General features: G+C 36.0%; 1 protein-coding gene across 1 annotated transcript in view; it reads left to right on the forward strand.

The window, feature by feature from the left end:
- TMPRSS7 (transmembrane serine protease 7) overlaps positions 1–23,636 on the forward strand; it is a 100,808-nt gene that overhangs the window by 57,015 nt on the left and 20,157 nt on the right. The window contains exons 10-12 of the mRNA XM_051985274.1: positions 4,753–4,859; positions 16,660–16,796; positions 21,572–21,679. Of these exons, the coding sequence (XP_051841234.1) occupies positions 4,753–4,859; positions 16,660–16,796; positions 21,572–21,679 (352 nt within the window). The remainder of the gene's footprint in view (positions 1–4,752; positions 4,860–16,659; positions 16,797–21,571; positions 21,680–23,636) is intronic.

Below are 23,636 nucleotides of genomic sequence, written 5' to 3' on the forward strand. Positions count from 1 at the left end.
CTACTATTCCTATAATAGATAGCGAACTAGCCTTGGATCCTGGATGTATGACTCAGAAAAATAACTTAAATTTGCAATGTTCTGAACAATTCAGTAAGAATATGAGTTAATGGAGGATTTTCAGTTTCCTCATCTATAAAATGGAGATAATAATAGAACCTACCTCCCAAAGTTGTTGTGAGGGGGTTAAATGATATAATCCAAAAGGCTTTGCAAACCTCAAAGCACTATATAAATGTGATCTATTTATCATTATTATTATTATCATTACCTTTATAAGTGCAGAATTTTAGTTCCTTATACACTATTGTTCCGAAAGGGGAGATACCCTGTATTCCTTTAGATAGGGAGAGTCTATAAGGCTTTGTGTTGATGGGATGATAGGCCCCAGCAAAAGATCATGTTGTTAGTAGTAACCCAGTGCCTAAGTGGGCCCCAGAGATGGATACTAGCAAGATTATCTTGTCCCTAAGTAGGTCCTTGTTGAATTTCTTACATTGACAGGATTATCTTGTATAAACAGAGTTATCTTGAACTGTTGCCCAGAGTTATTATATACAATCAGGATTTCAAGCTATAGATGTCAATTCCTGAGGTTCTTTTGTGTAAGCATTCCTTAATCACCAGTTGATTTTCTTGCTTTGAGTCCTTTCCCATAAAAGGTTCCATTTTGCCCTTGTAAATTGCAAGTTCTTCTAGGAAGTTAGCCCACCTTATGACATCATACTAAAGCTTTTGCCCTTTGACTTTAAAATGGTCTGAACCTGTGAATTTTTTCTGGATTACTCTCCATCTTCATGACTTATTGTATCCCATCAGTATCTTCTGAAATTCATTCTTTAGCCATGCCTAAAACAGATATAGAGTCTTTCTAAAACAGTTCTTTCTGTTCTGTATCTTCCCTTTTTTCCACTGCTTCAGATCTCTTCAGACTTCATCAACTGAGTATTAGGTGATGAAATGAATTTTCATCAGTTGTGCATCAGAGCCTTATCTATAGTGTTTAGATCTTGACCCTTGACTGCAAGATCATCCAACTCAGGAAAGAGAGAAGAGGAAGTGCTTTAAGACTTCTGTGGTCAGTTCATTTCACTTTTATTTGCTTTTAGAAGTATGGTTCCCAGTGACCATAGAATTTTTGCTTGAAAGTTATGGTTGTGGTGAATCAATTTAGCCTCTCTTTCTGAATAAAACTGGAAATACGAATAACTGGTGAGTTTGTTTTGGGAAAGATAGATTTGGAGTAAGATTCCCTATTTGTAACATAGAGATAGTCACAGAAGGTAAGACAGACAGGCATATTTTGAAGATATGTGTATCTATATCATATCTATATCTATAGATCTATTCTTTTTAGTTCTGCAGTAATTTGACTTGATTTTCTGATCATTATTAACTCACCATTCTACAACCATAAATGACCTAAAATTAAGCATAGACAAATCAAGTAACTGATTAGAACATATCATTCATGCAAAGTGCTGGAAAGTAGCATAAGTTTTAATATATTTTCCTAAAATATACTGTTAAAGCTAGAAAATTATATTCACCATAGCATGTAAGTTTTGTTTTGTTTTGTTTTTTTTGATACAGAAGTGAGAGTAACAAGTATTTATTAAGTGTTTACTACATGCCATACAGAAAGCTAGGTGAGAAATGCTAGAGTTAGGAAGGGTTGAGTTCAAGTGTGATGTCAGACACTTACTAGCAATGTGATCTGGGCAAGTCACTTAACTCTTGTTGCCTCAGTTTCCTCATCTATAAAATGAGTTGGAGAAGGAAATGGCAAACCAATCAAGTATTTTTGTCAATAAAATTTCAACTTGGGACATGACTGAAAAATGACTAAAATATGCCAGGAAAAAAATGCCATACATCGTGCTAAGCTTTTTATAAATTTATCTTATTTCATCCTCAGAACAATCCTGGGAAGTAGTTACTTCTATAAACCCATTTTAGGTTGAAGAAACAGACAAACAAGTTAAGTAACATAACTCATAAGTATCTGAGTCTAGATTTGAATTCAGTTCTTCCTGTCTCTGGACAGGATTGCTACACCACATAATTGCCTTTGATAGTGGAGAGCAGAAGGTAACATAAGAGACCCAACTTTAAAATGGGCATGTGGAAGTAGAAGGAAAGGATTTTCCAATCTTAAGGCTCACAAATTCCTTATCATGGAATTTGCCATGGTGTGACAATAAACTTACAAGCTTGAGAGTCTTATGAAAACTAAGAATTTTTAGATTGTGGATCTGAAACATGTATCCCTAAATTTTTCAGAGCTGTCATGTGGAAGAATTCTCATAAGGCAGCTAGATGGTTGAGTAGATAGATTGTTGGGTCTGGAATCAAGAATCTGAGTTCAAATTTGGCCTCAGACATTTACTAGCAATATGACTCTAGGAAGGTCACTTAATCCTATTTGCCTCCATTTCTTCATCTGTAAAATGAGCTGGAAAAGGAAATGGCAAAACCACTTCATTATCTTTGCCAAGAAATCACCAAAAAGAAGTCATGAAGACTGGACATGACTGAAAAATAATATGTGGGAAAAACTCTAGAACTATGGATGATCTCAGAAATCAGAGCTGAGGTATAAGTTTCACGAAGGGAAAAAGTTAAGATCAGAGCTGTCCCAAAGTGGAATTGGCTACTTCAGGAAGTAATAGATTCTCCAAGACTATTTGTTATTAAGCAAAAGCTGGATGATCACTTGTTAGGAATACTGTAGAGAGGGTTCAGTTATATGTGAGACTGGAATGATCTCCCTGACATTCTTTCCTAAGCCAAAATTCTATGTGACTGCCTAGAATTATTAAGTCCAACAACCATAAGAGTATTCTCAAACTTTGTGTTTTCCAGGTGCCCTAAAACAAAGCTTCTTAAACTAGACTAGAGTCTTGTAACTGAATGTGGGGTTGTGAAATTATGATTTATTATTACCCAAATGTTTGGTTTGTATACCTATTTTATAAACCTAAATATCCAGATGTTTCTCCATTGAAAAGGAATCATAAGTGGAAAAAGTTTAATAATCCCTAAAAAGTAATGGAAATTTTGGATGTAGTTGGAAAAAAGAAAAGAAATCTCTCCCTTTCAAGATAGAAACTTTTGTTTACATTTATTATTTGTTTATCTTGATAGATTTCCTTACAGAACATTCTTCCTAAAATACTATTCTCATTCAGTCATCTTTTCCCAAAAGGTTCCTTTTCCCATATTATACAACCTATAAATAAATAACTTCTGTCATTTGTCATCTCAGTCTTTTGAAACCCTCCATGATCTAGCTCTATCCTACGTTTTCATTGTTATTTCCATTACTGATTATCATGTACCTTTGCTCAAGAAAAGATCACCATCCTCACTATCACACACAATCACAAGCAATGTGATCCATGTCCCATGGATACTCATTCTGTCTCTACCTTATAAAAATTCTATGTTATATCCTTCAAGATCCCTCTTCTATAAAGAACATTTTCTAAACATTATTAATTTCCAAATCTAGATTATATGCTCTCATTTAATTATATTCTATTTTCTGTGATTATTCATTATTGTTACATGTAAATATGTGTTCTATTTTTCCCAACTAGTTCTAAATCCCTTGAGGGCAAGGGTCACATTTTAGACTTCTATATCTCCCATAGAATATAGAAGAACATTGAAATAGAGGAATTATTCTTTGGATCATAGATTTAGAGTTAGAAGGGACCTTAGATGTAATTAGTTTCATTCTGTCACTTTAGATGAGGAAATTGAGATAGAGAGGTTTTATCTTGACTAAGTTCATTTAGGTAGCAAGCAGCAGAATTGGTATTTAAACCTAAGTCTTTTGATTCCAAATCTATCATGGTTTCTCTTTATCAAATGACAGAATGATGGATTGGCCCTTACTCTGGAAGGAGTATACTGGGTCATATAAAAAATTAGAAAGTAATAGGTTCTGGGTAATTAATCATTTTATTAAATATTCTAGAAAGTAATTAATAAAAAGGATGGTGATTTAGCTATCTCTCCTAAACCACAGACCTTTCATGGAACTTCCAAAAAGTAAGGGTTCCTGAGAGTGGAAATTAACTCTGATTTGTTAACAAGTAGTCAGAGCATTAACATTATAATGAGAGGTGGGCTTATTGTAACTATGGTCTGCAGAAAGTGACTCTGATCACTCTTCTTGGACAAAGAAACATATATAATCATCCCATCTCACCAACAGACTTATCTGATATTGGGCCAGAATCCATTAATTTACCTAAACTGGAATTTCTTTACCTTTTAATTAGATTTAAGTTTTCCTGATTTTGCCCAAGATTTCATCTCATTATCATCCCTGACTTTGAAAGATTGGGTAGTTAAACTACAGGAAATGATTTTTTTCATATATATATATATATACACACACACACACACACACACACACATACACACACACACACACACACACACACACACACACATATATATATATATATATACCTTCTTTTTTCTATATTTCCCTCTCCCATTTCCCTATCCTTTTAAGAAAGCAAGAAAAAGCAATCCTATTCCAAATAGATAGTATTACTAAGTCTTCTAAAAGTTAGAGCAATGGGGACAGGAAATAATATTCCATTCCTCAAAGGGTCATCTTAGAAGGATGATAGCAAAGTATGGGACATTTGGGCAATAACAAAAATACTGAAGAACTAAATATGTTCTCCAATCAAAAGAGACATTTTCCAATCTTCTGTTTGTCCTCCACAGACTCCCCTGCCGACTCTAGGGATAGCACTAAAATTTCATAACTACACAATAGCCAAGAAGAATGTGAAAGGCTGTGAACATGGATGGTGGGAAATCAATGAACACATGTAAGTGATTTTCATATAATAACAACAACAATGATAAGTTAAATGAAATAATACATAATTATTTGCAAACCTAGTACTATATAAATCAAAAATAGCTATTAGTTATTATTTATAAAATGCATTAAGTTTTACAAAACTCTTTACATAGATGATTTTCTCTGATTTATGAATGATTGCTGACAGACAGCAGTATTTAGTAAAGTTTTCCATGCCACTGGGCTAGGATATATAGGTTGAGACTATTTTAAAGGAGACAAGGGAAATCCAGACTGTCTTGCACCAGACTAAGTAGTCCTTAGAATCCATATGTTAAATTGTACTTTAATGTCTTTTTTATATAAAAAAGACATTTATATCCTGTGACTATTTCTCCCTCTCTTCTCATTCCTATAGCTCACATAGATGGTTATTCTTTCATCTTGTCATTGAAGCAGGTTGTGGTCCCTTTAAGAAACTGTGTTCCCTTTTGATCTGTAATCCCTTTCAGAGTCTCAACCATTCCTGAGTAAAGCATGTCCTCCCCAGATAAGTTATCTTTCCAGGATGCCAGGGCCTTTGATTCAATTAGAAATCCTGGTCAAAAAGCATCCCTTTGAAGTGTTATTAATAGAAGATCCAGGCTGTGCCAGTCCCCACTGGGTCTGACCTGCTTGGGCTGTCTCAGTCCCCACCAAAACAGCTTCCTTCAATGAAAGTCTTTTGCAAATGGACCCAGATAGCTCATTCAGCTATCGGGACCCTTCTGTCCATTGGGAACTGCATTCTCTCAGTACAAAACTCCATTTTCCAATAGATCTGCCACTATATAAGTCAGTTTCTTGGTAAACTGATTTCTATCCAACAATAAACTTTCATTTTGCAACTAATAATTTGGGAATGAGTGAATTCTTTCGCTCCTAGAACCTGCGGCCGATTTAAAGGGGATTCTTAGCAACTCTCTTATAGCCACTAATCTCTAAACCACCAGGAATCTAGACCATTCAAACAGCATCATCATGATCCACAAGTCATGAACAGTCATGAACTCTAAAATTCCTTTATTTGATCGAACTATTCCACTTCTCCTGCTAGAAGATTGCCCTCTTTATCATGTTTACTTTCTTCCTTATCTATAATCTTTCCCTTTCTCCTGGATGCTTCTCTTTTGCATCTCTGAACCTCCCAAAACATCTCAGAGTTTACTAGCTAGATGTCTTTCTTAAGGACTATGTCTTAAAATGAATTTGATTCTTATTGGCCACCAATAAGTCCTGGATCAATCCCTATTTCGTAATTGTTTGGGTCCTGATTGACTCAAATTGAATGTAAATAACAGTCATTTCTGCTTTGACAAGAAACTCTGAGGCTCTTCCCCTCCCAGGTCCATTTATTCATTCATTCATTTAGATTTTTTTTTTTTTTGGACTAAATGAAAAAGGAGAGTCTTTGCCTCAGTTACTACTAACCTTAAATACTGAATGGATGCATTCTCGGTCAGAGTGGGACCTATTGAGGACATTAGCTTAAAAAGGCCAAGATCTCCCATTTTATTCGGGGCTATCTACTGTTGATTTGCTCTGTATCTTGCCACTGGACCCATATTGCTGTGGAGGGGAAAGTGAGGCTGAGAACTTTACATAGTCCTCCCTCATTCAAATCCAATTCCCTTGCAAGTCATGGAATCACTTCCCTGATGTCATGGTCCTTGTTAAAAACAGGACAAGCAACAATAATAACAAACTCTGGATACTTTCCTACAGCCCATAAATAAGTTCATGCCTCCTTCAATCTCAAAAACTCTTGATCCAAACATTCCCCTAATTATTGCCCCATATCTCTCTTCTCATTTGCAGCTAAACATCTAGATAATTACCTCTTCTAATCACCTTCTTCTCTTTGATTTCTTCTTTCTAGGATTTCAGGACTGGACTCTCTCCAAATCCTCTTCTTATCTCCCTGACCAGTCCTCAGCCTCTTTTGCTGGATCTTCATCCATTTTACACTGTTTATGATGTGTATTCTCCAAAGCTCTGACCTGAGTCTTCTTCTCTTCTCTCATGTAATTTCACTTGGTGACCTCACTGATTCATGGATTCAACTATGAACTTTAGGAAGATTATTCTCAGATGCGTTTGTCCAGGCTTTCCCCTCACCTTTAGTCTCATATCTCCACTTATTTATTAGATATCTCAAACTGGATAAAACATAGATTCAACACATCCAAAACTGAACTCATTATTTTTGTTATTGTTCAATTGATCACTCACATACTGACTCTTCATAATCCCATGAACCACTTGTCCATGGGTTTTCTTGTCACATATACTGGAGTGGTTTGCCTTTCTCCCTCTCTAGTGGATCTTTTTGTCATTCAATCAGAAGTTAAGTGACTTGCTCAGCATCAAACAGATTAAAAAATATCTGAGGCTGATCTGAACTCAAATCTTCCCGAGTCCAGCCTCAGTACCTTATTCATTTAGCCACCAGCTATTTCTATTATCTTTATTATCTTCATTATCTTTCCCCTCAAACTCTAAATCCTCTCCTTCCTAACTTCCCTTTTACTATTGAGGGTTAACACCATCATCTTAGTAAGTAAGGTTTATAAAATTTATGTATCTTTGTGTCAACATATCTATCCATTCATCTATCCATCTAACTCAGCCCCTAGGCAAGTAGATGGTTTAGTAGACAAAGCGCAAAATAGGGGTCATCTTTAATTTGTCATTCCCTTAGAGTCAATCAATTATCAAGTCCTTTTCTTTCTCTCTTTGTGATAACTCTCCCATATGCTTTCTTTCCCCCTCTAACACTGCTGTCATCCTAACCTGGACTATTACAACAGCCTGATGGTTGGCTCTGTTGCCTTAAATTTCTCCCCCACTCCAGGCTGTCCTCTATTCAGCTGTCAAAGTGATTGTCCTAAAATGTGACTCTGATAATGCTATTTCCTATCCAATCAACTTCCATGGCTCCCCATTGCCTTTGGGATCAAATATCAATTTCTCTGACTTTTAGGATGTGTAGATTGGAGCTATTTTCAAGGCGTTGAGGGAAAGCCAGATTGTCCTAATTTCCTGAGCCAGATAAAGTATTTCCTAGTACTCATATTTTGAATGTACTTTAGGTTTTTTTCTTTTCCATTAAGAAAGGCAATTATATATTCCTATGACATTTTTTTCTTCCCCCATCTTTAGCTATACACTAAGCTTTGATGTTGCTACTATTAATAATCCCTCAAATCTTAGCCCCTTCCTTACTTCCCAATCAAGTTATACCTTATCTAACTTCATGTACTCTACAATCCAGAGACACCAGTCAACTTGCTGTTCCTTGAACAAGCCACTTTATCTCCCTACTCCAGGTACTGTCCCTGACTCTGGCCCAAGCATGGAAAGTTCTCTTTCTTCATCTCTACTTTTCAACTCTTGTTCATATATACACATACATATAAGTGTGCACATCTGTGTGTATACATTTATGTATGTCACTGATCTTTATCTATCCTTGTATCTATCCATCTATCCATCTATCTCAGTCCCGAGACAATTAGGTAATACAGTAGATAAACTACTGAACTTGGAGTCAGAACTGAGTTTAGATATAGCCTCAGGCTCTAGTTGTAGGACGCTGAACAAGTAACAACTTTTATCTGTCTTAGTTTCCTCTATTGTAAATAAGGATGAAAATAGAAACTACCCCTTAGAGTTATTTTGAAGAAGAAATAAGAGATTTGTAAAGCACTTAGCACAAGATAGTGATGTTGTTACTTCCCTATTTCTTTCCCTCTTTGAGAGAAGGGATTGTTTGCTTTTTTGACCCAGTAGACCACAGTGCACCAATACTATCCATGGAGTTGGCAAGGATATTGGAGTGGTTTGCAATTTTTTTCTCCAGTAGAATAAGGAATTCAACTGACACATGTCAAGATAATACCCAATGATGTCAGACAAGGGGTAGTTAGAAGGGTACAGTGGATATAGCACCAGTTCAGGACAGATCAAGAGGATCTGAGTTCAAATCCAGTATCAGACACTAAGTACTCTATCATCCTGGGCAAGTCACCTAACTAGATTAAAAATTAAAAAATAAAATAAAAACAAAGCATAAACAACAACAAAGCAAACAAACTTGACAAAAGATCACAAAACTAGTGACTGTGTAAGACTGGATTTGAACTTGAATCTTCCTGACTTCAAATCCAGTAACTAATACTTAGTTACTTTGAACTAGCAATTGTAGGCATTTAATAAATTCTTGTTGACTTAATGAAGGGCACACAAGTACTTTGCTTGAAGAAATGGATAAAAAAAAAATAGGTTCTGACATTTCTTTAAGAAAGTAATATAAAGCTTTAACCCAAGTTTAAATTTTAAAGTTAAAATAATGGATTATTATTTGTCCTAATGATCTTTTGATGAAGAGACCTTATTTTCTAATGTTCTGAATTTCAGGAATAATGCTCTTCACTCCTGAATCCAGGCAAAATTATTCTTGAAGATTTTATTAAAGAATATCACAGCATTAATGGGAAAACAGCAGTGTATAATGGAAAGAATACTGCAAATTCTGACCCCAGCACTTACATGACCCTGAACAACTAATCAGATCTCTATAGGTCTCTTGTAAAATGAAGTAGATGGACTTGGCATTCCATTTTTCATTCTTTTTTTGGCAAAGTAGTTGCCATTCTCTTCTCCAGTTCATTTTATAGAGGAGGAATTAAGGTAAACAGGGTTACTCAAGCAGATGAGTCTTCCTGACTCCACGTGCAGCACTCTGATGTGGTTCAAGTGGTAGAGAATTGAGGTGTGAGAATCCCCTCTGGTAATGCACAGGTACAACGTGAAAGAATTCCTGAACCCAAAAAGTCTGAATGGCAAAAAAGAATTTTTACTAGCCCTGAGTAGCCAGCTTTACTAGGAAGACAGACTCCTCAGGGGCAAGGTCCTGTCAAAGAAATAACAAAAGATTATCACTGAGAAGAGGGTATCTTGGCAGAGGGCAAGAGTCCTGGCAGGTAGCTGTGCCAAGAAGAGAGGTCCTTTAGCAAAGCATAATCCTACTTTGGACTTCTGCAGAGATTTGGAGTTCAAAATTGTCTTTTTATTGGCCGTTTGGGGCTAGGTTCCAGTTGAAAAAAGACTCAATGCCCCCAGGCCTAAATACTTATCTTGGAGTTTCAAGCCACTCAATAGGAATATCAGGCTCAGATCTCCAACTGAATAAAATCATTTTGAAGGTTTTTCCCCAGAGCCTGGAATTTGACCAAGATCTCCAATTGAATGACACTGCTTAACTTGGAAAAGGCTTGTCTGGGAAAGTATGCTTTTTCCCAGAATTTTTGATGTCTGAGACCCCGAATCTAGTTTCAGGGTACTCTCCATCAACTCTATGTACTATGGTGCCACTAGCTGTCCCATTAGGTCAGGAGACCTGAGTTAAAAGTTCCACCTGTGTGATATTAAATAAGTCAACCTAATCTTTTAGACTTCAATTTCCTTATTTATAAGATGAAGGACTGGGACTAAATGGTCTCTGATATCCCTTTCAACACTAGATCTCTGAGCACAACTGCTTTTATCTTTTACTACCATCCTCAAGAAAGGGCAACTCCCAACAGATAAAGTGTCAATAGAGCAAGCTGTAAACACAGAATTATATAGATCCCTAACCCAGAAGCCCCGACCCCTTTCTGATCTTTTCTCTCATTGGCTGGGGAGTTCTAATTTACCCAGAGACTAGCACATTCTTTACCTTATTGGGTACTTAATGCTAATGAAAAGAGGGAAGCAGGAACAGGAGGGAAATGTTTACCTAAGATAATCAAACACCTGCAGCTTTTAGCTATAGCTCAGCTTGTTATTGAAAAGTCTCAAATCACAATTAGGGCATACCTTTGGAATTAGTGATACTTTTGGGCATCTTTGCAAAATTCAGTTGAACTTTATATTAATTGTCTACCATGTTCACAGAATTGCACCAGAAACTGGAAATGTAAAATGAAAAACAAATAGTCTTTCCCTTATAATCTACCTAAAATTAAATGTTTAATAGCTGGCCTATAAGGGGGAAAGAACCTCTTTGTTCAGTGTTATTTTCGAAGCAGAGATTTTTTTTTTTTTAAGTTACCTGTTTGTCATTTTCCAGTTCAGAATATATATTTGTTTGCTAATTGCAGCAAGACTTCTTTTAGTGGTTAATGGAGTAGTCTGCTATTGAATTGAAGATCTACTTTTATCTCTCTAGGATCCTTAAATTCATTTCTTCTTATAGTGCCTCTGGAAACTTTACAGATTCTGACTGCCTTTTGAATTAAATAACATCTCCTTTTGAAATGCAAATGGATTGGGTGGACTTGGTCCTTCACACCTTAGAGGGGATTAGTTTAAATAAATCCTTTCTTCCTTTCAATAGAGCAAAATTGTTCTCAATATAAGTATTTACTAAAGAAAGAGGAGGTATTTTGGAAGGTATGTTGTTGTTAGGATTGTGTAAATGCTGAATGAAAGCAATAAACTTGGGATGTCCCTAATGAGCATATTGAGCTAGTGAGTCATTTAAAAAAAAGCACAAAAAACTGAGTCCTGCAGGTATATGAGAGAAGAGCTCAGAAAAAGAGAAGAAATTACACAGAAGACAAACTTTCCCTGCTTTGAAATTTTGCCCAGGACTTGAATTCTTGAATTACAAGAAATCATGATTTCTTTTCTTCCCTAGAACACTCAAATTCTTACTTCCAGCTTAAGTATTATTAGGGTACTACCATCTTCCTTGCCCCTCAGACTCACAATATAGAAGTTATCCTCAGCTCCTTACTCTTTTCCATCTTCCATATCCAATCTGTTTTTGAGGTTTATCTGTGACAATTCTCCCATACCTCACCTTGTCTCCTCTGACCCTGCCACATCCTTAAAGCAAGCCTTCATCACTTCACCTCTGAACTATGGTAGCCCCCATTTGGTTTCCCTGTCACAAGTCTTCTCTTGCTGGTCCATCTCCTCTCAGCTGTCAAAGTGATTTTCCACAAGAACAAGTCTGACCATGTCACCCTCACTCCTCTTATATAATAAACTCCAAAGGTTCCCTATTTCCTCTTGGATCAATTATTAAATCTTTTATTTGATTTTCAAAACCCTTCAAAATCCATAATTTGCTTTCCACTACATTTCCAGTCTTCCTTCACCCTACTTCACCCCCCGTTTTTTGTTGTTGTTCGAGTCCTGACTCTTGATGATGTGAGGATTAAAATTGTTCAAATTATAATAAAAAGACAAAGGCAGAGCTCTGAGCAAATGGTGCTTTATTGAAGTGTCTATAGTCCTCTCTAATGAAGTGGACCTCAAATCTCCTTCTATTCTTTCTCCTTTAGATCTGAAATGTTACCTTCTTCCAGGATCTTGTATTTATAGACTTTGATACCAAAATATGCAAAAGACCCATGGTAAAATACAGAATCTCATTTGTTGACATATGATGCATAAGCTAAAATAAGCAAAAATGGTATGTCAGCAGGGTCACAAATTGTATGAAATAAGGAGTATCTTGACCAACTAGTTGGCCATAAGATAAATGGGCTTCTCTTTTTTTAATTTAATTTTTCAATAATAGTTTTTTATTTTCAAAATACCTGCAAAGATAGTTTCCAACATTCATCCTTGCAAAACCTTGTGTTCCAAATTTTTTCTCCTTCCCTCCCCACTTCCCCTAGATAGCAAGTAATCCAATATATTTTAAACACATGCAATTCTTCTATACATATTTCTACAATTATCATGCGACACAAAGAAAAACAGATCAAAAAGAGAAAAAAAATGAGAAAGAAAGCAAAAAAGCAAGCAAACAACAACAACATAGATGAAAATGTTATGTTGTGATCCACATTCAGTTCCCATAGTCCTCTCTCTGGATGCAGATGGCTCTCTCCATCACAAGTCTATTAGAACTGGCCTGAATCACCTCATTGTTGAAAAGAGCCAAGTTCATCAGAATTGATCATTGCATAATTTCTTGTTGCTGAGTACAATGTTCTTCTGATTCTACTCATTTCACTTAGCATCACCTCATGTTAAGTCTCTCCAGGCTTCTGTAAAATCATCCTCCTGATTGTTTCTTATGTTATATTCCATAACATTCATATACTATAACTTATTATAACTCTTTAGGATATAGGAACGGGCTTCTCTTTAGGTTAGACAAGAAGAAACGGTATAAGCTATACATGTACTCCAAAAACATATTGGGGGAATTTTCTATACCATACCTGACCCATGCTTGCTTTGATCATAGAATTTGAACAAAACAGGTTCTGTATATATATATATATATGTATATATATATATATATATATAGTCAGCATTCTTGTGGTTACACAAGTGAGCCTCATCTCTGGCAACTAGAAATGATAATTACATTAAAGTCTGAGGCCTATTATAGGGTACTTTTATTGGAATATATAAATATCCCTATGTGACTTAAATAAAGTATAAATTAATATTTTTTTCTCATGCCTATTATTAGGTGTTTGAATAGATATGTATAACTAGATGAATATATTAAAAAATTACTAACAATCATTACTCCTTATAAAACCATTGAACTGATTAGATTTTGAGTAGGGGTCCTCAATGAATCATTTCTCTTAGTGACCCTATTTGGGGTTTCCTTAAAAAAGATTCTGGTGTGGTTTGCCATTTCCTTCTCCAAATCATTTTACAGATAAAGAAGTAAGTTTACCCAGGGTTATACAGTTAATAAGTGTCTGAGGTCAAGTTTGAATCCAGGCTTTCCTAACTCTAAGCCGGGCACTCTATTCACTGAACCCCCTAATTGTCTGCCTTACCTCTTTTTCCTCCTACTCCATTTTCACTAACTGTCCCCCATACATGGAATATTCTCCTTCCTCACCTCTTCTTCTTGGCTTTCTTCAAGTCCCAGTTAAAATCCCACCTTCTACAGAAAGCCTTTCCTAAGCCCTCTTAATTCTAGTGCCTTTCCTCTTTATCTTGTATAAAACTTGTTTGCCCATAATTATTTTCTTATTGTCTCTACCATTAGATTGTGAGTTCCCTTAAAGCAGAGACTGTCTTTTACCTTTTTTTTTGTAATCCCTGCTCTTAGTACCATACCTGACACATGGTAGGTACTTAAGATTCTTTTAATTGTTATTTAACCTTAATCACTGAATGGGCGCAGTCTCAGTTAAACTGAAGACCCATTGAAGACCTTAGTTTGAAAAGGCCAAGGTCTCCCATTGCATCCAGGGCCATCCGCAGTCTTCCTGATCTGGCGACCACCCAGATGGCTCTAGAGGAGAAAGGGAGGCAGGTGAGCTTGCACAGCCTCCCTCCCTTAAATCCAACTCACTTGCATGTCATGGCATCTCCTCCCTGATGTTATGATCTTCAAAGGGCATACAACAAGCACTTCTGTGTGAATCTGATGCACAGACTTGATACAATGCAATGAATTCTTGTAATACATTCCTCCAAGGAGGATTGTTGATAATTAGTTACCTCTCAGTTTGGACCAATGCCAGTATCTGGATTACCCTTTTAATTAACTTTGCTACTACTTTTTCACTGTTACCTTTCCTTTGACAGTTTCACAGTTGGTTAGTACTGCCATAGGAGGTTGGATTGAGCAAGGAAAATAGAAATTTAGTCAATTTTAGTAAAAGGGAATGTAGAAAAGTTAAAATAAATAGAACAAATGATATTTCAGGAATATGGATGGACTCCTGTTACTCAAGTTCTTCCTCTTCCCTTATGACTATGGACAATTGAATATCTGGATAGCTACTCAATAGGGAGTGCTTTTAGGAAAGCCATGTAGCACCTACAGAATATAGAGCATCAGCCTTGGACTCAAAATGATTTGATTTCCAAACTGCTCTCAAACACTTACTAGCTATGTGATCCTGGGCATTTCTGATCCTGATTGCCTCCATTTTTTTTAAACTAGTCGGTGCTTTTTATTTTGGAGAGGCAGCATGAGATAGTGGATAAAGAACCAGTTTGGGGGTATGGAAGACTTGGGTTTAAGGCCCCTGCCACATGTTAATTATTACTTAACCTTTCAGGGCTCTGGACAATTTGCTGAGAAGAATGTGGTCACTTGCATTTATACTTTCTCATGTGACAAAAAAATCATAGATCCAAATCCAATAGGGAAAGAAATTGAACCATGGAGAATTTAAATTATTTGTGCTCAAAATATTTAAAAAAAAAAAAAACCAACTTAGAGCTAGAAGTTACTTTAGAGATCTTTTGTCCAATAACATCATTTGATAAATCTGGAAATTGAGGCCCAGAGAAGTAACTTGTTCCCACATACACAGGGCTGAGATTTGAACTCATATCTTCTAATTCCAAATCCAGTATTCTTTCCACTACACTATTCAGAAAAAAGAGGAAAAAAGACATTATTTTCAGTAGGAGAAATATGAAGGACAGTAGTGTTCAAAATGTATCATACCAAACTTAATTATAGCAAAACTTGACCCATAGAACTCAGTATATTTTCCAACACTTAATTAATCTACAAGTATTTATTAAAATGCCTACAACGTACCCAGTGCTGTCAGTTTGGGAGAAACAAGAGGAAAAATTCCCAGCCTTCTATGGCAGTACTGTTAAGGTGTGAGAAATGAGGGTTGAGAGATCCCTTGACAGCAATGGGATCCTGCAGGCTTTGCAAAAGAAATCTCAAATTCCAATGAATACAGGCTCCAGTTTTGTGGCAAGAATGGATTTATTACACTGAGAAGAGAAATATCTTCATCAGTGAACAAACTCCTGTTAGGACTTTGCAAAGGTCTAGGCACATAGCATTCGATTAAATTGGGTCTTGGTCCAGAGCTAGGGGTTTTCCAATAGAGGATGTTGACCATGCACCAGGTGGAGATCTCCATTTGAATGAGATTACTTATCTGGGAGTTTCCCCTATGAACAGGTGGGGCCCCTCCCAGAGGCCAGGAGGGTTTGAGATCCAGGACCATCTTTCCCCCAAAGATTCTTTTCCAAAGCTTCCCTACCAGAGATCTCAGTTTATATCAGTACTACTCACCTGGAAGCAAAGGAGAGTAGGCCCTTGAATGTTTGTGACTGAAAATGTGACTGAAAATGAATAAGGTTTGAATTTTAAGTTACAGTCTGTTGTATCTGAACTCCATCATCTGGGTGAATCTAATGTATATACTTGATCTGATCTAATGAATAAAGCAGTATCAGCCCTCACAGGCTCATAGGCTTTGGAGGAGCCAACTCCTACATAAACAAGCACATGAAAAACAAATGCCAGGAATGTGTGGGATGTGGGACTGAAAGCTGAAGAGGAGCTAGAAAGCCTTTTTAGTAGAAGAATTTTGAAAGGAAGAATTCTATGGAGTGGTATTGAGAAGGAAATGAATTCCTGGGAAGTGGGGTGGGGAGTGGGGAAAGAGTGAAAGAAGAGATATGATCTAACTTGTGAAGAACAGCTAAAAAGTAAGTTTGTTTGGACCTTGGAATGGGAGGAATGTAATTAGATTTTCAATCAGGTAGGTTGGAGCTAGATTGTAAAGAGTTTTGAATGTAAACAGAGATCTTCACATTTGATCCAACAGGCTATAGGGGAATTACAGGAACAGACTTATCCATTAGGAAAATCAGTTTGGAAGCAGTGAGAGAATGGATTGGAGAAGGGGAAAGAATTGAAACAGGGGAACCAATTAAGAGACTACTGCAAGAGTTCAGGAGAGACTAAATCTGACCTGACCCTAAAATCTGACCTGTTTCTCTCTCTTCTTTGTCTTTCCCTTTTGTCATTCTTTTCTTCTCAGGTACTGTGGTTCTTACATTGATCACCAGACAATTTTCCGAATAGCCAGCTCTGTAGTTCACATTCAGCTTCAGTGCAGCTCAAGACTTTCAGACAAACCGCTTTTGGTGGAATATGGTAGTTACAACATCAGTCAACGTAAGAATGAGATCTTTTCCCCTCCCACCCTCGATCAATCCACTTGCAATCTACAGATGCTTTTTCATCCCGTGGACTTTTCATTCCTCCTCTTCCACAAAAAATATATTCATTGTGCTAAAGGTCACTCCCTGGATCTTTTGTGGATACCAGTGTAGCAGTTGAGCTATCCTGTCATTTTTTACTCCACTAATTAATAATATTTTATGACTTACTGAATACAAATTATTGTTTTTAAAATATTACAGCTTATTTTAACTCACCAGGTTGTTTTCCATTTTTCTTTGAGTCCCTTGCAAATTTGATCCTTTGACCTGGTGGCTTTCCATGATGTAGCATGCTGAAAAGGATGGGAATGGGGTAGGGAAAACTGGATCTGTGGTTTCCTTAGCATAGGAAGCTCCATCAGGCAAGGAAATTCTCTCTACCTTTCCAAGCCTGGGCTTTCCTACAAATTGAGGGTCCTAGAGATTTGCTCATTGCAATATGGTATCAAACACAGAGTATATTCATCTTTATATAAGGATGGCAGGTGGCATACTGACTTAATTTTTGTTTTTGTTTTTTTAAGTAATATTATCTATGTTTTATTTTTATTTTTAAATTTGAATCTTATTATTACTTATTTTCATTTATTTTTATTTTATTCTTAAGTTATTCATTTGACTCTGTCAGACCCCTTGGACTTTGTCCATGGGAGGGTTTTCTTGGCAAGTGTACAGGAATAGATTTATCATTTCCTTTTCCAGTGTATCCCCCTTTTACAGATAGGAAGTAAAGGCAAACAGAATCAAGTGACTTGTCCAGGATCACATGCTAATGAGGGTCTCTGGATGGATTAGATTTCAGAGCTTCCTGACTCCAGGTTAGGTGCTCTATCCACTATATTATCTAACTGGTATTTTTTGTTTATTTTGTTAAATATTTCCTAATTAACATTATAATCTGATTCTGGCATGGGCTTCCTAGTGGGCTGAGTGTTTGACTCAGTAGATGTCAGAAGTTTCAAAGTCCTCTCTTTATCCACCAGGTTACACTACCTCTAGTCTGTTTTTAAAACCTTAATAACATAATGAAATGGAATTTCTATTGCAATGGCCATCATTGTAGAATTTAAATAGTAAGTATTGAATTTTAATGTATGCTATATAGTTAATGTTTTTTTTTAAGTAGCATTTTTAAAATTACTAAATATTTATTGTTTACTTATTATCTTTATAGGTAATTCACCCTGGTGATGGTGTTTTACAATCAATTAATTACTTCTCATGTTATTCTTAATAGGCAGAATAATAATATCACCCTGAAAAATCTTTAATATTGAAGTGAACTGCTCAGCTCCACAAGTGGAATGCATTCCCTCCTTATCTCTGTCTGTTGAAATATTTTTCATCCTTGAGACCCAGCTCAGTGTATTAACTCACTAGGAAACCATTTCTATAACCGAAAGTTTCTCAGTGTTTGACAGCTTTGCTTTTGTATCCCAGAGACCAGAATATTTTCTTGAACATAGTAGGTACTTAAAAGATTCCTGTTTTTTTTCCCATAATATTTTCAGTAAGTTCTTAAAGTTCAACATGTTCTTAAAGATAATAAGGAAGGAAACTACACAATGGATTATAGAAAGACATCAAAAGATTGCTTGATCTTTCTACAACTACTCCAGCACATACACGCACTCCAGCCTCCCAATACTTAATGTTTTTTGTTTGTTTATAATCAAACAGAGTGACTTGCCTAATAAGTGTATGAGATTGAATTTGAACCCAGGACCTCTTAATTTCTGGGCCAATACTTTATCTACTGAACCATATAGTTAATAGTTACCCCTAAAAGATTCTTGATGTAGTATAATTTGAAATATTGTATTGAATGGAATTAAAGTCCCAAATTACCAATACACTAAAATTTATTTCTGAAGTTTTGATCTTGTGATGCATTTTCATTGTACAATTAGGCTGGACTTAAATTAGGTCCTTTAAAAAAAATGTAGTTTACTCTATACATATTTCCACAAATATCATGCTGCATAAGAAAAATCAGACCAAAAAGGAAAAAAAGAAAAACATGAGAAAGAAAACAAAATGCAAGCAAACAACAACAAAAAGAGTGAAAATATTATGTTATGGTTCACATTCAGTCCCCACTGTCCTCTCTCTGGGTGCAGATAACTTTCTTCATCACAAGATCATTGGAACTGGTCTGAATCACCTCATTGTTGATGAGAGCTATGTCTATCAGAATTGATCATCATATAATCTTGCTGTTGCTGTGTACAATGATCTCCTGGTCTGCTCATTTCATTTAGCATCAGTTCATGTAAGTCTCTCCAGGCCTCTTTGAAATTAAATTATGTTGTTATGATTCATTTTGACCTAAATTAACTATGGAGATCTTAGCAAATATAAATCAGATCAGTCCCTTTTGTCTTAAATTTGCTGGAACTTGAAGCTTACAGAATGGAAATTGCTACAGGCATGAACTCAGTGACTTACCAACATTTTAGGATATTAGTACGGTGTCAGTAAATACAGAGAATAATATTAATCTCTAATATGGGGAAAATTGTTGAAGCTGGAGAGAAATGTCAAAACATATCTGAGCCTGACAATCCCCAATGTTCAAGTGTCTTTGATCCATATAAGTATGCTGACTGAGTGGAGAGAATGTCAGGACACCAGTCAGGCTTGGATTCCATCTGAAATATTCAGTACTCTGCCCTCCTCACCCTGTCCCTCCCTTTGATAAATGGGATAAATTCCCTGGAGCAGAATTCTAGTTGGGAGTTGCTCCTATTCCAACCCTGCTAAAACTACTAATTGTGCCCTAAACTAGCTATTCCTTATGGATATATTCATAGTTAGGCATGATTTCATTGGCCTACTTTTCCACTTAACCAGCCCATATTGGGTTGTCCTGAGTGACTATCTGTTAGATCCAATGGTCTTGGGGATCTTGAGCAAGAGAGAGAGGAGAACACAAGTTTGCAGTCAAAGTCTTGGTTCCAACATGTTCCATTTGACACTTTGACCTGGCTTCCCAGACATTCTTGCTATCAGGCTGCCTAGTTAGATAAGTATAGAGCAAGTAATTTGTTGTTTTCTTTATGATTAAGAAGGAACATTGCACCCAGCTGGAAGAAATAGAAAGAGAAATTCCATATAAAATAAGTATCTCATTTAAAAATGATGGAGTTAAATGAGATAATTCAAAGATCCCTTCCACTTCTAACTCTATAATCCCACGAACTTCTATTCGACAGATTTTTAAAAATCATAGATATTTGATATTAAAATTATCTTATCTATTTAACTTTTAGCTGACAATATAAAGCTTCTTTAATCACAACCCTTCTTCCTTCTAAGCACTGGGGGGAGGGGGGAATGTTGAAATCAGAATGCTGAATTTAGAATCTTGGGACCTGAGTTCAAATCCTAGCTCTGCTACTTGCCAGATGTACAACATATGGGCAAGTCATTTAACCTTAGATTTCAACTATTTCATCTGCAAAATGAAGGTGTTGGTAGAGATTACCTTTTAGAATGTTTCTAGTTCTATGGATCCTAAGAGTGTAAAAATGTACATTATTAATTCCTTTTAGCTCCTGAACATTAAGGCATCAAATTCACCATTAACAGAAAAAGGCAATTGTTAAATAGATTTCCAAGTCCATTCTCTGACATATCTATGCCATAAACATGGGTTTCTACCAAGGATAGGTTTGAGCTAACTATTTATCTGAATTTCATACTTATATATTATAATCTCAACTCTGAGAGCCATGATTAAGATCAGAAAACTGTCATTAGTGTAGTGGCTGTGGACAGTATGGACTTAGCAGGGACCTCAGATGATGTCCTTCTAAATTTAGAATTGAACATGACAGCTAGGTGGCACAGTGGATAGAACATGGGGTTTGAAATCAGAATGTCTCAGCTTCAGATACTTACTAATTGTGTGAACCTGTGCAAGTCACTTAACCTGTTTGCCTCAGTTTCCTCATATATAAAATGAGCTGGAGAAGGAAATGGCAAACCACTCCAGTATCTTTGCCAAAAAAAAATCCAAATTGGGGGGGGGGAGGGTCACAAAAAAATTGAACAACAGGACCTCAGAGGCTTTTTTGTCCAATCTGCTTATTTTTACAGATGAGGCTCAGAAAGTTTAACCAAGGCCATACAGCTTTGCTAATGATAAATAGAGTCAATATGTGCTGTCATTACTTCCACATGACTCTATAGTTGTTCCATCATTTCATTTGTGACTCCATTTGGATTTTTCTTGGCAAACATATTGAAGTAGTTTGCCATTTTTTTCAGCTCATTGTATAGATGAGAAATTTGAGACAAGCAAGGTTAAACATGTCTTGTCCAGGGTTCCACAGATAATAAGTAAATTTCTGAAGACAAATTTGAACTCAGGAAGATGAATCTTCCTGATTCCAGATCTAGCACTCAAATCTACTTTTTAGCTAATTAACCCTAAAATCTAAATGACTCAAGATATAATATTAGTCTAAAATGCCTATCCATCTGTTTTCTTCCCCCTTCTTTCAATACCATCTTTTTTGATTAATGTCTAAGAATAAGAATACTACAATGAAATTTCTACCAGTGATACATAAATTTAACATTCCTATATCATTATCTTCCTATATACAGCATGCTGTACAAATGGAAATAAGTAGCTCAACAATGTTCTTTTGAGCATTTGACTCATATGATCTTACACTACTTAGGAATATGCTTCACTTATCTGCCTTTTTTTTATTCTAGCTTGTCCAACAAATTATTTCAGATGTTCCACTGGCTTCTGTGTTCCCCAGGCTCAGCGCTGTGATGGAAGCAATGACTGCTTTGATGAAAGTGATGAACTTTATTGTGGTTGGTTCATTTTAATTAATTTTAATAAAAAACTCTTTTAATATATTCTCTTGTATTTTTTTTGCCATAGACTAGTATCTTTTAGCCACATTACACAGTGATACTCAAACTCAGTTTCTGACTTCCTGCTGATTCTCTTCCTGTTCTGCCCCTTACATATCAGTTTGCACCAGCTCTTCCCTTTGCCCTCTCCTCAACACAGCCTCTTTCTCCTGGGCTTACATATTTACTTGTATTTTCTCATTGACTTACCCAGCTCTGCAAGCCCTGTGACTGGAACTTAGTTTGTTGATTTAGTAATAGCAGGAAGACAGAGGAGCACTAATTCTTTTAACAAAGAAAAATGATTCAGGAAGCCCACATAGATGTCAAGAGATTGGGAGATTGTGGGTAAAAAAGTTAGAGAGACTACATGCTTTCTTTTACTCTGAAGTTCTAAAACACTCAACTCTGCATATATTCTCATTGAGGAAAGATTCAATTTCATAATTGAAAGATTGCCATTAGAACTCATTGAAAAAAACTACCAGAAATTCCCCCCTTTTGAGAATGGTTTCATTTCTTGTATTTTTGTGGCTGGCATCATTATATTTTATGGTGTAAGGGAGAAATCTTGAGAAACTGATTCATAAATTAATGTTGTTTCCATCCTTTCCCAAATTCCCTAGATATTGAGTTTGCATATAATTCCAATATCTTGCTGTTATTTTTCTTCATTAATACAGTGGAGAGGCAGCAATTGCATGATGTTTATTGAATAGGACTCAGGTTTCAGTTTCAGGCAGACATGGGTTCAAATTTAGTTGACACAAATCATCTAGGTAATGCTAACCAAATCACATAATGTCTTGGTGATCATAATGTTCAGAGTAGAGAAAAATCTTCTTTGTACAGGGAGTATGCCCTATAGAAGTGCCCTACCCCGAGGAAATCAGAGATTTAGACCCTCTGTTGCAAATATCATAAACATTAATTGGACTTAGGCATCTTTGACTATAACACATATCATGTAGAAAAATTAAAATCAAGTTATATGATCCAACATGCTAATACATATATACAATGTTGATTATTTTAGTTGAAATAATCATCTAATGAATTGGTATAAATTTGCATTACTGATTGCTTTCTGGTGATAAAGCATACATCTTCTTTTGTGTTATTGCTGTAATGTTTTATTACGAATTTATTATTATTATTAATTGTGTCATAATCACTTCTGCAACTATTGTTATTTTTTCCATTTACTAAGTGAGCCTTTTCCCTTCTGTGGGAGTAAAGCAGAAGTTGAATGAAATCTTTAAGGATTGTAGGTGACCCAATCAAAAGAGATCTATTTAGATATTCAGTACTTTCTTAACTCCTTTAATTGCCTCACCTCCGCAATTGACTGGCTAGAGGATGGTGAAAGACTCCTCCCAAAAGGCTCAGAACTTTCAAGGGGACTCTTCATTTTCCATGGGCAGCTCAGGTGGTTTCTACTCTAGGGACCACTCTAGGTACTTCCTCATCCCAGGAACTCTATCTCTGTCTCTCTGTCTCTCTGTGTTTGTCTCTGTCTCTCTTAAATTTGCATTTTGAGGTATGCATACTGGCCCATCATAAATACTTAATAAATATTTATTGAATTGAATCTGTTAAGACATGGGAACAGATAAATATGATGGAGACATTACAGGACACCAAAGGTGACTCATCACTATGCACTTGAGAATTAATTCACTTTCCCAAAGAGCCCATTCACTTAAGTTGGCTACTAGGAACAGGGTAGACACTGTTTTGAATACTAAAGACATTGTCTATTCAAAGGAGTTTTCTGGGAGTATTACTAGGATGGGAGTACTACCATTTATTAATATAAATATAAATACAGAATAATTTCCTTTTTTTTTTATAATAAGAAGCACTTAAGAATGGACTCCCATTATTTATTTCTCCCCCACAAACCATGTATCTA

The sequence above is a fragment of the Antechinus flavipes genome, chromosome 3 (genome assembly GCF_016432865.1).
Source record: "Antechinus flavipes isolate AdamAnt ecotype Samford, QLD, Australia chromosome 3, AdamAnt_v2, whole genome shotgun sequence".
NCBI classification, from domain to species: Eukaryota; Metazoa; Chordata; class Mammalia; order Dasyuromorphia; family Dasyuridae; genus Antechinus; species Antechinus flavipes.